The 14,381-nt window shown below is 43.2% G+C and overlaps 1 protein-coding gene across 1 annotated transcript; it reads left to right on the top strand.

Annotated features, from left to right (window-relative positions):
* The first annotated feature begins 252 nt into the window (after window positions 1-252).
* On the top strand, window positions 253-10,010 carry LOC101835264 (sphingolipid delta(4)-desaturase DES1-like). Its single transcript, XM_040738883.1, has 3 exons — window positions 253-334; window positions 5,498-6,240; window positions 9,822-10,010. The coding sequence occupies exons 1-3, from the start codon at window positions 253-255 to the stop codon at window positions 10,008-10,010; spliced, it is 1,014 nt and encodes a 337-aa protein (XP_040594817.1).
* The last annotated feature ends 4,371 nt before the right edge of the window (window positions 10,011-14,381 follow it).

Here is a 14,381-nt window from a genome sequence, read left to right as displayed (position 1 = left end):
AGAGCAGGAGCTGAACCCCGCAGGTGCTCACAGAACCTTGCATCTGACAACACTTTCCTAGTCTGGCCCCCAGAGCTAGGAGCCAGAGGGCAGAGAGTGGGGTGAGGGGGCGGGGCGGGCGAGGCTCTGCCCTCAGGTTACTTACTCGACCTGGCACAGGCGCCTGCAAACCAGAGCCTGCAGCAGCCTCCACCTCGTTTGCTTTCGAGAGGTTGGACATAGACTAGGACCCAGAGAAGCTCGCAGGGAGCCATGGGGAGCCGTGTTTCTCGGGAAGATTTTGAGTGGGTCGACACGGATGAGCCTCATGCGCAGAGGAAACGAGAGATCCTGGGTGAGGTCTTATGCATATGCTCCAGAGTGTGTAGTGTGGCCACTGCTCAGGCCCTCAACAGAAGGAGAGGCCTGGGCAGACTCAGGGTGCTCACAGCCTTGGGGATGCATGGGACTTCACCGATCCCCAAGACGTACTATCTGTTTGGTGAAGAGGCACAGGCCAGACCCTGAACATGGCACCCTCTGCCCAACCTGCTGAATCAGGTTATGGAGCACCAGACTGAGACATCCCAGGCCTTATCCACTAGCTAGGAGACTCTTAGGATGTCCGGTGGGCAGTGGCTTTCCTAAGTAGCCTGTCACTGGGGTGTGAGGCTAAGGAGGTGCTCCTGGGAAATCCTGGGGTCCCTGGAGTCAAGTACACCTGAAACAATGCAGGTAAGTCCCAGTGAGGGGACACCACTACCCTGGGACCACAGGGCTTGTTGGAGAGGACAGATCCTGGTGTGCTCACATCTCCTGTCTTTGTAACTCTACCACAAACCTGGGACACCAAGGGCAGTTCATAGACAATTCTCATCTTTTTTGGTTGTCAGGGTGAAGAAACAGAAACACAGATGACCAGCCAAATACAGAAATACCTGCCTTGTCCTGACAGTTGTTTAGGTTTTGAGGTCAGACCAACCAGGTCTTCCAGCTCTAGGGCACACTGAGCGGTCTGTGTTGACAGGAAGTCTCCCCTCTCTCCCTGGCTGCTTTCATGAGCCGCCAGGCTTCTGAGGTGGATCCTTTATGACATTGCCCAGCTCATCCTCATCGCAGTGCTTTGACTTCCCTGCCTGTTAAAAGATGCAGTGAGAATGAAGGGGACAGATGCCAGGAGGAGGATGCTGACCTGCGTTACACTGCCTGCACAGAGCATGCTCTTAACTTGTCCTCTCTGTTTAAAACCAGACACTACTGGGAGGGGCTTTGAATGTGAGGACCCCTCCCTCCAGTGCTGGGGACCACACCCAGGGTTCACACAGCAGCTCCACACTGTGGCATGCCCCTGGAACTCCCATACAAAATAGCTCCCTAGTTTTCTCTTGACGTCCATGTGACCAATAAAAAGATCAGACCCCAATTTTTATGAGTATCTAAATTTAGAATTTTTTCATTTCATGAATGCATTAACACTAGTGGGTGTGAGAACCTTTAAGTTTCATGGTAAGACAGCATTTTAAAGACTTTTATCTGGTTCAGGGTTTCTTCTTTCTCTCTCTCCAAACAATATTGTAGCTTATTTGTATATATATATATTTGTATATATATAAAATACATATGTACAAATATGTATACATATATATATACATGTATATATATACACACACACACACACATACACACACACACATACAGTTTTTTTCAAGACTGGGTTTCTCTGTGTAGCTTTGAAACCTATCCTGGCACTCCCTGTGTAGACCAGGATGGCCTTGAACTCACAGAGATCTGCCTGTCTCTCCTGTCTCCCAGGCTGCTCCCAAGTGCTGGATTAAAGGTGAGCCCCACCAACACCCAGCAATTTGCACCGTTTTCTGAGATATCATCCATTACCTCTTATCTATACTTCATGTACATATTGTATAAGAATAATGTGATGTCCAACCTTACAGAAACTGACTCTTAAACTTAGCATTTTCTTTAATAGTCAGAAAATCAAGGATGGAAGAAAGTGTTAATTGATGCTTTTCTCAGTGCTGAGCCTTCCCACAAACTTATCACCCATGAACCATCTCACCTGCAAAAGCTGAATGGGCTTTGTATTTCTTGATGAAAAATACTGTTTAACCACTCAGTGTTCGATTCTGAAGAAAGAAAAGAAATAACTTTAAGGAAGAAGAATCTGGGGATTTATTTAAATTACATCATCAAAATGACAATGCACTTTGGAGGAAAAAAGAATCCATACACTTTAAATCTAGTTAGAGCTAGTGTCAAAAGTCTGCCTTGTGCTTTACAAACAAACCCCTGAGGGTATACAAGGACAAAACTCCACCAGCTCTAGTCCAATGGGCTTCTTCTCCTGGGGTGCACTTCAGCTCAAAGGGTGTGTCTGGGGTACAAATGACAAAGAGAGGGGGCTGTGCTTCCCACTGCTGCCTCTTTGGGCCCACACCTCTGAGAGGTCAGAGGACAAGGGCTTCAGCATCTCCCCCTGCTGGAGCTGACAGGGCCACAGACTCCTGCCCCTGCAGAGCTGGCCTCAACAGTGCCCCCCCTCCCCAGGGAACACCAGTTGCAGGGTAGCAGAAGTTACTCTGTGAAGTCCTCACACCTCTTGCTGTCTACAACACACAGCTTGAACCATTAGCATGTCCCCACTGTCATAACACCCTAGAGGACAGTGGCTCTTGCTGACTCTGCATAGTATACATTGTGCCAAAGTCATCACTCACAGCCACAGATGGGATGGGGAGACAATAATGGAGATAACATTGCATCCCAAATGGACACTTCCAGGCACATCTTCAAGGGGAAACCGCTCACTTCCTAAGAATTCCATAACATCGGCAGATATCTGATCTGCCAGACACACCCCAAAATCTCAAATGTACAAGATTTAAGTGAAACGTGGTAATATGATGCCAGAAAAAGACCAAAGTGACTTCTTAGCACTAGAAGCCCTGGAAGGTATTGTGAATGAAATGCTTGTCAAAGAATTGCTGAGAATGGGCTGGGGCTGTAGCTCAGTGGTTGAGTGTTTGTACAGCCTATGTGAGGCCCAGCCACCATCATACTCAATGGGAAGAGAACTGCAAGGATTTCCTCCTCCTTCTGGAACAGGGGTAGCAAGGACAGAAAGGGGTTTATCAGAGTGGCTTACAGGCTGTGCTCTGGGTACTCTCACAATGGCTGTCCTCTGATGGAAGGGTCAAGGATCCAGCAGTTGTTCAGTCCAAGAGACTGGATGTCTCAGCTGTCACATGTGATATTATTTATGATTTATTACAGCTTGCCCGAGGATGCAGAAAGCAAACCTAGCCACAAGCCACAGAGCCAGGCAATGCTGGTACACACCTTTAATCCCAGCAGCCATACTAGCTAGCCATAGAGCCAGGCAGTGGGGACACACACCCTTAATTCCAGGACTCAGGAGACTGGCAGACACATGTAACTGAGCTACAGGAAACTGATCCAGTCTAAAGAGAAACAGTTCACTCAATGGACATCTCAGCACGTGGGATCCTGCGACTTTAATCCCAGGATCTGAGAAGCATAAAAGGAGAAGAAAAGGGTCTCCTGGGAGAGTTTGTCTCCAGCCGTGTTGAGGAGTGCCAGCAGTCAGAGACTGGAGGCTGAGGCTTGGTGGAGGCAGTGTTGCCATTTCAGCTGGGTAGAGGTAACATCTACTGGTGGCTTGGCTGCTTTGATTCCCTGATCTTCTGCTTGAAGCTTGACCCTCAGTATCAGTCTCTGGGTCTTGAGAGCTCCTGCTCTTCAGCCTGCATTGGAATCCTGAAGAAGCAGCAAAGCAATGCCTCGGGAGTAGGGTGGGTGAACTAACTACCAGTGAGAGTGAGGGCAAGCAGGCAAAAAGCAAAAGCTTCCTTCTTCCACGTCCGTTTATGTGCACGGCCACCAGAGAGTTTGGCCTGAATGTAGGATGGATTTTCTACCTCAGAGGATCCAACCAAGAACAATGCATCACAGGTGTGCCCAGCTGCTTGCGTTTTTGTTCATTCCGGAGGGAGCCAATGGGCTACCGATTTAGCTATCACATATGTGTTTTTGGAGAAATACCTATTCAGACATTTTGCAATTTTCCTATTTTATTATCACTTATTTGTTCAAGCTTTAAAATTCCTTATACATGCTACATAAAGTTCCCTTATCAAGTACATAACTTCAAGATGCAATTCCCCATGTTTGGAATAGTCTTCATTTTTTAAATGGCACCAATTGCAGTGGAAAAGATTTTAATGCAACCCAATTTCTTCTTGTTTTCTTTAATCCAATGCCTTTAAGTAGGACACATAAGAAATCACAGAGGTCAGAAAGTCTCACATCAGTGTTTTCTTCTGAGTTTTGTGATTCTACCATTAGGTCTTTGGCAGGGTTTTAGTTAATAGCTGTGCATGCTTAAAGGAAGGAGTCCAACTTCGTTATTCTATATGTTGATAATATGTTGTCCTATCATCATTTCATGTAAAGGCTCATTTTGCTATGCTGGCACTCTTGAGCTATTGTATTTTTATTTTATCTATTACTACTTTTTGAAAATTCATTACAGATGATAGGAATGCGTTCATTTGCCCATGAGAACCATGGAGATAACTTTCACATTGTAGAACCTTAAAATGTACCTATCCTTTGTCAGATGTGTTAGTAATGTAAAGATTCTAGGACTCTGTCAAGGCATAGTTAGAACACATCGTTGAACAGATGTGGACTATTCAGTGAGGTGTAGTGGCACATGCCTTTAAGCCCAGCACTCGGGATGCAGAGTCAAGCAGTTCTCAGTGAGTTCAAGGCCAGCCTGGTCTACACTGTGAGTTCCAGGACAGCCAGAGGTACATTGTGATACCCTGTTGGGCAGGTGAGAAAGAAGAAGAAAAGATATGGACATTAGATATTTTTAGTAAGTTCTCAAGTTATTATGTTACAGTATATTAGAACTTGCCATCAGAATATTGTCTCCCAGTAGCATGTACATATTCTGTTATGCTTTTAATACCAGGAATATTATGATTTTGAGACAAGATGTAATTAATGAGTTAACTTTACTATAATTTCTTATGTGTGTGTGATCTATGTGTGCATGGTATATGTGCATGGTGTGCGTGTACATGTGTGTGAGGATTCACAGCACCTGTGTGCACAGAGTCCAGAGGGTGTCACGGATTGTCCTGCTCTGTCACTCTCTATATTATTCTCTTCAGACAAGGTCTCTCACTGAACATGGAGCTAGGCTGGTGGTCAGCAGGCCTGGGGGATCCCCTGTTCCATTCTACAGGGTTAGGGCTACAGGCATGGGGAGCCATACCTGTAGCTTTGCCTCAGTATGGAAATTGAATTGGGTCCTCGTGCTTACACAGCAAGTGCTTTTACCCCCTGAGCCATCTCCCCAACTCCTTCAAGTATAATTTCTCCTATGTGTTCACTTAAACATAACTGATTATAACTCTATAATTATACTAGTCTCCACCTATGATTCTTACTGTGTTTTCTTTTCTTACAGCAAAGTATCCAGAGATCAAATCCTTGATGAAACCTGACCCCAACCTGATCTGGACCATATCCATGATGGTTCTTGCCCAGCTGGTTTCATTCTACTTAGTTCAAGACTTGGACTGGAAGTGGGTTCTAGTTTGGTCTTATGTCTTTGGTAGCACCATTAACCACTCAGTGACTCTGGGGATGCATGAGATTTCCCACAGTTTCCCCTTTGGCCACCACAGGGCGCTGTGGAACAGCTGGTTTGGAATATTTGCTAACCTCCCTTTGGGAATTCCGATTTCAGTTTCCTACAAAAAATACCACATGGACCACCATCGGCACCTGGGAGTTGGTGGCCTTGATGTAGGTATTCCCACTGATTTTGAGGCCTGGTTCTTCTGCACCACTTTCAGGAAACTTGTCTGGGTGACTTTTCAGCCTCTCTTTGTGCTTTTACGACCTCTAGTTATCAACCAGAAACCAATTACCTATCTGGAAATCATCAATACTGTGACCCAGATAATTTTTGACATTATAGTTTATTATGTTTTTGGAATTAAATCTTTAGTCTACATGTTGGCAGCTGCTCTGCTTGGCCTGGGTTTTCAACCAATTGCTGGGCATTTTATAGCTGACCATTACATGTTCTTAAAGGGACACGAAACATACTCATATTATGGGCCTCTGAATTTCCTGACCTTCAATGTTGGCTACCATAATGAACACCATGACTTCCCCAACATTCCAGGAAAAAACCTGCCCTTGGTAAGTGAAAGATTTGGTAAATATTTTCATTTCTTTCTTCTTTTTATCTTTTTTTTTTTTTGGTTTTTCGAGACAGGGTTTCATTGTATTGTTTTGGTGGCTGTCCTGGAACTGCCTCTGTAGAAAAGGCTAGCCTCGAACTCACAGAGATCCACCAGGCTCTGCCTCCCGAGTGCTGGGATTAAAGGCATGTGACACCAACGCCCGACCAATATTTTCATTTCTAATAGCTGTATACTCCAAATTAGTCTTCACTGGATCATTTTCAAAGAAAACTAGTTATCAACCAAAGTTGCTCATTAAAATGAAAATCAAAGTGTAATTTAACATCTAATATCCAACAGGCCAGTTTTTACGAAGGGTGCTCTTTTAAAAAGATCCTTAAACTTAGTGGTTACATTTAAGGTTTAGAAGTATTGGGGCACATGTAACGTCTGCTATCCAGTAAATAACTGTTTTAGTGTCTCAGTGTCTGTTTTATTGCTGCAAAGAGACACCACTGCCAAGGCAACTTTAAAAGAAAGCATTTACCTGGTGGCTGGCTCATGTTCCAGAGGGTTAGTCCATGATCGCCACTGCCAAGGCAACTTTAAAAGAAAGCATTTACCTGGTGGCTGGCTCATGTTCCAGAGGGTTAGTCCATGATCGCCACGGCAGGGGCGTGGCAGCAGGCAAGCTTGGGGCTGGATGAGACTGGAGCAGGCAGGGTCTGTGAGGCCTCACTCCAGTGACACTCCTCCTCCAACAAGGCCACACCTCCCAATCCTTCCCATGGGGCCAATGTCACAAACTGAGAATTAGGACACAGATCCTCCTGTGATGTGCACAGCAATCCCGGGGTGAGGAGCTTTGTGTCACTGTCACGCTGATGTGCTTTGCTAAAAAGCGTGGACTGGTTCACAAAATACTATTGTTGCTTTGTGAAACTCAGTACAGAAATACTTGGAGCAAGTGTGTTTGTCCATTAGAACCATGAAATCCTGCACAAGTGTTCTGAAAAATGGGTAGACATCATTTTCAATGCTATATATGTTCCTGGCATGGACTATCATTTTTTTCCTTGCACATATTGTATAATGTGTTATATAGTAAAAGTGTTTTCTGGCTTAAAGAGTGGCACCTTTTGGAAACACGAGTTGACACATTGAGGGATGAATACCAATGATAAGTTTTCTGGAACTCATGCATGAGATCTGCAATTTAATGTCAGTAGGTTCATCAGGGAGAACAAAGAGTGTGGGTTTGCATTGGCAGAACATTACAGAGGGTAACTGTCACAGGTAACTGTGCCACACCTTTAACTTCGTGATGGGCACATGAGGACCACTGTGTTCAACAGGCTCAAATTTTTAAGGAGAAAGTGTCTGAGGAAAGCAACAGCTCCCTGTGTGAACACAAGCTGGAACACGTGGTCTCTGATGCCGGCCCCCAGTTCCTTAGTGTCTGTCTGCCCTGAGTCTCTATTGTGGCTTTAGTTGAAGACCGTTGTGTGTGTGTGAATGCCTGCATGCATGCATGTGCAGTACATGCATATTTTGTGCTGGAGGAGACCAGAAGAGGGCGTCAGATCTTCTGGAACTGGAGTTACAGGCAGCTGTGAGCTGCCATGGGTGCTGGGAACTGAACTCGGGTCCTCTGAGGGATGAAGGTGCTGAGCCATTTCTCTAGCCTAGGATGTATAATTTTTAAGCGGGTCTGCCTTAGAGTCTAACTCACTAGTCCTGTGAACACACAGATTTTTCCAACATAATCCCCATAGAAAGGTGTGTGTAACTTTCTGCAGCAATCCTAATACTGGAAACTCAGTTTAGGTCAACATCTTGACTTAAAGCCATGGTAACTCCCTTGTGATTCACAGCCCTCTCTCTTCCTGCTGTTTCTTTTACTGAGCTAATCTTACAAACATCCCTAGATTTCTCTCCAGTTTTCCCTAAACTTTCTATGATACATATCAAGGAACATCGTGCTTTGTTTCTTGATAACTTGCTGGTATTTTACAGTTGATTACAGCATTTCCATATTTATGCCTAATAAATGATTACTGGGAATGCGATACTAGCATGGGCATTTTGTTTGGTCATTTGCTTTTTAGTGGCACTAGAAATGAAACCATGGTATAATGCATGCTAGGCAAACAGGGCATCACTGAGCTCCACCTCCAGTGCTTTTTAACTTTAATAGCTATATTAAAACACAGCTCACACACAGTGCTAAATATAATGCCACATAAATTTAGTCCCAGCACTTGGAAGGCAGAGACAGGCAGATCTCCAAATTCAAGGCTAGCCTGGTCTACAGAACTAGTTCCAGGACACCCAGGGATATACAGAGAATTCTTGTGTTGAAAAATCAAAATACATAAATCTATATCTATCTACACACACACACATGTTGTGTGTGTATAACCCGCATAAAAAATAGCCATTTGAAGTAGGTTTTAGAATATTCATACAGCATGCAGCTATCCCATTAATCAATTGCAAACCATTTCCATTATAAAATTATTTTAAAATCCAAACTTACATTTCTCTCTCTCTCTCTCTCTCTCTCTCTCTCTTTCTCTCTCTCTCCATCTCTGTCTCTCTCTTTCTCTGTGTCTTCAAGTCAGAGAACAGTTTGTAAAGAGTTGGTTCTCTCCTTCTACCATGTGGATTCTTGAAGCATCAATCTAATTAATCTTTATCAATAAAAATTTGGGAGTCAGATATTGGGGTACGAACCTGAAAGATCAGAGAACAGGGAGCAGCCTCCAGTTTTCCCTATCTCTTCCTTTCCTTAGTCCAAAAGGGTCAAGATCCTCCGCACACCCCGACTACTTCCTGTCTCCTCTATCTACAGTCCTCCAAGCCTCTATGGTCAGCTAGTGGCTAGCTCTGCCCTCTGACTAAAGCAAGTTGTATTTGTCAGAACACAATTGAAGTATCACACAACAGAGTCTGGGAATTGGATTCAGAGCTTTAGGATTGGCAGCAATGCCTTTACCTGCTGAGTGATCTCACAGCCCACCACTAAGCTTGCATTTCCAAATACTCACAACTTATAAAACATATAGATGTTATAAACACAGCATGCCTGCATTACAACAATAGACATCCAAGTATTATGTTGGCATTTTAATAATATTGGACACACGGCTAAATAAATTGCCTAGAATTTATAATCCATACATAATGTTGAAATTTTATTCATTTCTATCTTTCCTACCTTAAATGTTTATAATTTATCATCTTTCATGTCATCCTGGTTGATAATATACTTTTAGTCTTAATGAATGTATTAAATGTTTATCCAGCTGGCTCTGTTGTTTAACAAGTTTGGATCTCCAGGGTCTTTGTATTCCAGCTGCTAAACTAAATTGGTTGCTTTGTCATAAGTTCAGCGTTGACCACGAGGCCGAGATATTTATGTGTGTGTGACCTGCAGTCTTACTCAGGAAGAGCTGCAGGGAGTCTGAAGGGCTGTGCCGAGGTGCTGCCCTTTGGCTGAGTTGGTACCTTGTCCCTCTGTCTGTCAGACAGCCACCTGTCCTCTTGAGGCCTCAGTAACAGTCACTGTTCACCTTACTGTGTGTTCACTTCCAGGTGAGGAAAATAGCAGCTGAATACTACGATAAACTCCCCCAGTACAACTCCTGGGTCAAAGTACTGTTTGATTTTGTGATGGATGACACACTGAGTCCCTACTCACGGGTGAAGAGGCTTCAGAAAGGGAAACAGCTTTTGGAGAAACACTCTCAGAATCAAGGCAAATTCTGCAAAGATTTTAAATAGCTGACAATGTGGATTTCTTTTTCTTGTGAAAATTAAGGTGATGTTCAGAAGCTGACCTGGAAGAATCTCATCTCCATATATCAAGAAGCTGCCATGGTTTCCTGTCCATCTCAGTTTGTCCCAGAGCTCAACTGTGTGCCTGTCCAAGTGCCATCCCTGAGAAAAGTTCACCCTTGTCTGTCATTTTGCAAACATATTACGAAACTGCTCATCTCTAATAAATGATTTTTGTCACACATTTTTACCTTTAAAATAGCTAGCAGCCTAAGATATTAAACATAACGTATCAGGAGCTATTGTTTTTTTTTGTATTCTTTTCTTAATTTCATATGGTTACCAGGTTATTAGGGGAGATATTTTAAATTTTCCTTTCAAAGGATTTTTTTTATTTGAGTGCTTTCTTTAGTTCTGGGGGAGGGGAAGTTACTGATCTCACTGGCCTCAAGCTCTGAGTCTCTGTGTGGGATGGCACATGCAGGTTGTAGCTGATGGAAAGACAATGGTCCCCAAAGAGAGCAACACTATTAGGAGGTGTGCCCTTGTCGGAGGAAGAGAGTCTTTGTCGGGCGGGCTTTGAATTCTTATCTCAAGCTTCACTCAGTCATTCAACTTCCTGATGCCTTTTGGTCAAGATGTAGCCAGCACCACGTCTGCCTTCACCTCGCTGTGCTCCCCATCATGACGACAACAGACTGAACCTCTGAATCTGCAAGCTGCCACCTCAGTGAAACGTCTTCCCTATAAGAGTTGCTGTGGTCATGGTGTCCTAAACTAAGACACAAGTATCAGTGCCTGAGGACGCAGGGGGATCCTCTTTGTTGCTGTGTGGACACCATATCCATGCAGTGGCTAAAAGCACTGGCCGCTCTTGCAGAGGACCCAGTAGCCACATGATGGCTCACAGCTGTTTGTAACTCCAGTTCCAGGGGATCTGCTGCCCTCCTGTGGCTGCCATAGGTACTGCATCACACGGTGCATAAACATACACAAAGGCAACACACATACACAAAATAATAAAGTAATTTTATAAAGAAGATAGCAGAATCAAGTCACATCATTAGTTCACACATACAGACCCACAAGAGGTTTTCCTGAGTCCTACCAATTGACAACAGACTCCATGGACTGCTATCCAAATCTCCAACAGGTCTTCCTGTAGAAAGTGGTGGTCTGACAAATGTTTTGCAGAAATACAGAGGCACTAAAAGATACCAAGAATATATAAGAAATTCATTTTCATAAGTTAACATGCTAGTCCATTGAGGAAATAAGTCAAAATTTTACAATTTTTTAAAGGTTTATTTATTTATTGTGTATACAGTATTCTGTGTGCATGCATGCCTGCAGGCCAGAAGAGGGCACCAGATCTCATTACAGATGGCTGTGAGCCACCAGGTGGTTGCTGCAAATTGAACTCAGAATTCTAGAAGAACGGCCAGTGCTCCTAACCACTGGGTCATCTCTCCAAGCCACTGTCTTTCAAACTTTTTAATAGTTTATTTATTGGTTGTTGTAGTGTGTATTGGAGTTAGGTGTGTGCATGCCACTGTGTTCATGTGAAGACAGTCAGAGGGCATCTCTGAGGCTGCTTTTTTCTTTCCACCTTCTCCTGTGTCCAGGGATTGAACTCAGGTCAGTAAGTTTGTGTGGCAAGTACTTTTACCCCTGAGCATTCTCACCAGCTGGGAAAGCCATGCCCTTTCAACAGCAAGGACTACAGTGGACAGCCACATGGAAAAATATCAACTACAAGTCCTACCTCACTTCAAATCCAAAGTCTCCCACTACCATTTCTTTTCCTCAGGGCTCTCTTCAGCTGATGGTCAAAAAATACTCTGGATGACAACTGCATCTGTACTGAACATTCATGAGCCTCTCCTTGCCCATAGACACACTCTTCTGTAGCAGTTACCAAATAATGAACCATTACACAGCAGTGTGAATTCCTCACTGTGGTAGGGACTATGTATCCCCCAGCACTTACTTCAGAGAAGGACTAGATATGTACACACCGTATGCAAATAATGCTGCATTTTACTGAAGGGATTTGAGTAGCCATAGATTGCAGTATCTGTTGTAATTTAAAAAAAAATGTGGTTCAAGAGAGAAAGATGCCATGTGACAGAATTCAAGCAGAGGGGTTTTTCTTAAGGGAAAAGGACCATAAATAGGGGAAAGGGGGGGAGACCAGCCTCTGGGGACAGGAGCAGCGGGAGAGAAGAAAGAGAGGAAAGAGAGGCAGAGAGAGAGGTGGGAACAGACAGAGAGGAGAGAGAGAGAAATAGGGATGGGAGGTCTGCAGGGTCCTTTTAAAAGGGAACATAGTGAATATGCACAGGTGATGCTCTTACTGACTGCAGCTGTCAGAACCCCAAGGACAGGTCAGTACAGATGCTTAAATACTCACAGTATCTGTAGCAGTGCTGAAACTAATCCCCAACACTAGGTGGTCTTTCAGATGTCAGCATAAACGGAAAATGAATAGTACACCTAAATCTGACAGCAAAAACTACCATATTTCCAAAAAAGAAAATTTTGCAAACTTAGGAAGTACAAGATTTCTTATGACAAAAGTATACCATGCAAGATGAAAAGACAGACATTCTTTAACTAAAAAACTGGTTGTTCCCTGAAGGACATTAAACTATGGAATAAAACAGATTGAAAGCTGGGCAGTGGTGGTGCAAGCCTTTATTCCCAGAACTTGGGAGGCAGAGGCAGTTGGATCTTCAAGTTTGAGGTTTGCCTGGTCTACTAAGTCATTTTCAGGAGAGCCAAGGCTACACAGAAAAGTTCTGTCTTGAAAAACCAAGAAAACAACAACAACAATCAGTCAATCAATCAAACAGACAAACATACAAAGAAAAAACATATCAGAAAAATGTATACGTATAGTTTTCAGCTTGTACATTTTATAAAGACTTCAATCCATGACAAGCAAGATTTCTACTTTAACTCATTAATAAAGTGATATCAGCTAATTTTTATTTAAGAGACAAACAATGTAGGCAAACAGCAGGAATTTTAAATCAGCATATTAGATTACATAACCAACGTACATTTCTGTTGAAAGAACGGTGTCATGGTGAGAATTGGAGGAAGGGGAGGACAGTGTTCTAAGAGACTCCCCATCCCCAGGGGATGAGAATCAGATGGGCATCAGGGAAGGCTGGCTGTGGGTCCTTCTCCCCCTGAATAGGAATGTAGATTGGGAACCTATGTCTGAGTACAGCATGTACCCAGAACCTAAGCAAAGTACACAAGAAATTAAAGAGTCACAGAAATCCTCTTGTGATTAACACACAGATGCTGAGAACTGATGACAATCTGAATCACAAGCTACCAAGCTGCTTTTAAATTCAAACATGAATATTTCCTGCACATGAACACTAGACAAGGCGACTCTGCAGTGTGTTACACAGATCTAGCACACAATACAGGCACACAGAACACACACACAACACACACACACAACACACACACACACAACACAGACAGACACACGTATAGACTGTCAGAACTCTCTCCTTCTCTAAATATTACGAATGAATGTGTCTGGTTAGCTTTTGTGCAATTATCAGAATGAGTATGTGTTATTCATGTGAAACAGAGTTAAAAGTTTATATTTACTTTTACCTAATTAAATAATACACAGTAGAAATCTTACTTTTCTCTGCAGATGTCTGGCAAGAGTTCATAATCAAGAAAAAGCATTGTGTTTGTTGGCTCTAATGTCAGAGATAATATAATGGGACCAGCCACCAAACCTGACACCTGACATGATTCCTGGGACACATATACGTGGTGAAAGGGGAAGCTGGAAATTGTTGTCAGTTCTCTTCACACTATGGCACATCTGTGAATGTATGTTCACAAGTGCACACACATAAACATGTTAAATAAAGAAGATGTAATAAATTGTCCAAGATATATTGTAATGAACAAGATAGAAATTATCTGCCAAGACTCATATTTGTAGGAGATAGAAGACCAAGATTGTTTTTGTGTTGGTTTTTGTTTTGAGAACTGTTTCCTAAAGACTTATAAACCTTCACATTTTCTCCCTACTGAGGGATATCCATGTCTAAATAACCTCAGAGCTAAGTATCATTCCCTTTGTAGCACAGAAACAAATGTACTGGGTGAGAGGTGTGTTCAGTGGTAGAGTGTACTCGGCGTGCATAAACCTCTGGTGAATTCAGTTCAGTGTATTCAGCATGCATTGGCTCTGGTGAATTCCCGCTGTGATAAAGAGAGAGGGGAGAGATTAAGAACATTTACTGTTACTGTATTAACTAAAACTTTCCATTCAACACATGTATAAACTACTAGCTGTGGACTGACCTGGAGGTTCATCTTAGTGTCAGGGGA

The sequence above is a fragment of the Mesocricetus auratus genome, unplaced genomic scaffold (genome assembly GCF_017639785.1).
Source record: "Mesocricetus auratus isolate SY011 unplaced genomic scaffold, BCM_Maur_2.0 Super-Scaffold_100676, whole genome shotgun sequence".
In the NCBI taxonomy this organism is placed as follows: domain Eukaryota; kingdom Metazoa; phylum Chordata; class Mammalia; order Rodentia; family Cricetidae; genus Mesocricetus; species Mesocricetus auratus.
Note: the sequence above shows the minus strand (reverse complement) of the source record. Positions and strands in the feature narration are given on the sequence as shown.

Coding starts and splice junctions, on each gene's coding strand:
- LOC101835264 (XM_040738883.1), top strand. CDS start 253: ATGGGGAGCCGTGTTTCTCGGGAAGATTTTGAGTGGGTCGACACGGAT. Junction 335..5,497: donor GAGGAAACGAGAGATCCTGG/GTGAGGTCTTAT, acceptor CTTTTCTTACAG/CAAAGTATCCAGAGATCAAA. Junction 6,241..9,821: donor CAGGAAAAAACCTGCCCTTG/GTAAGTGAAAGA, acceptor GTTCACTTCCAG/GTGAGGAAAATAGCAGCTGA.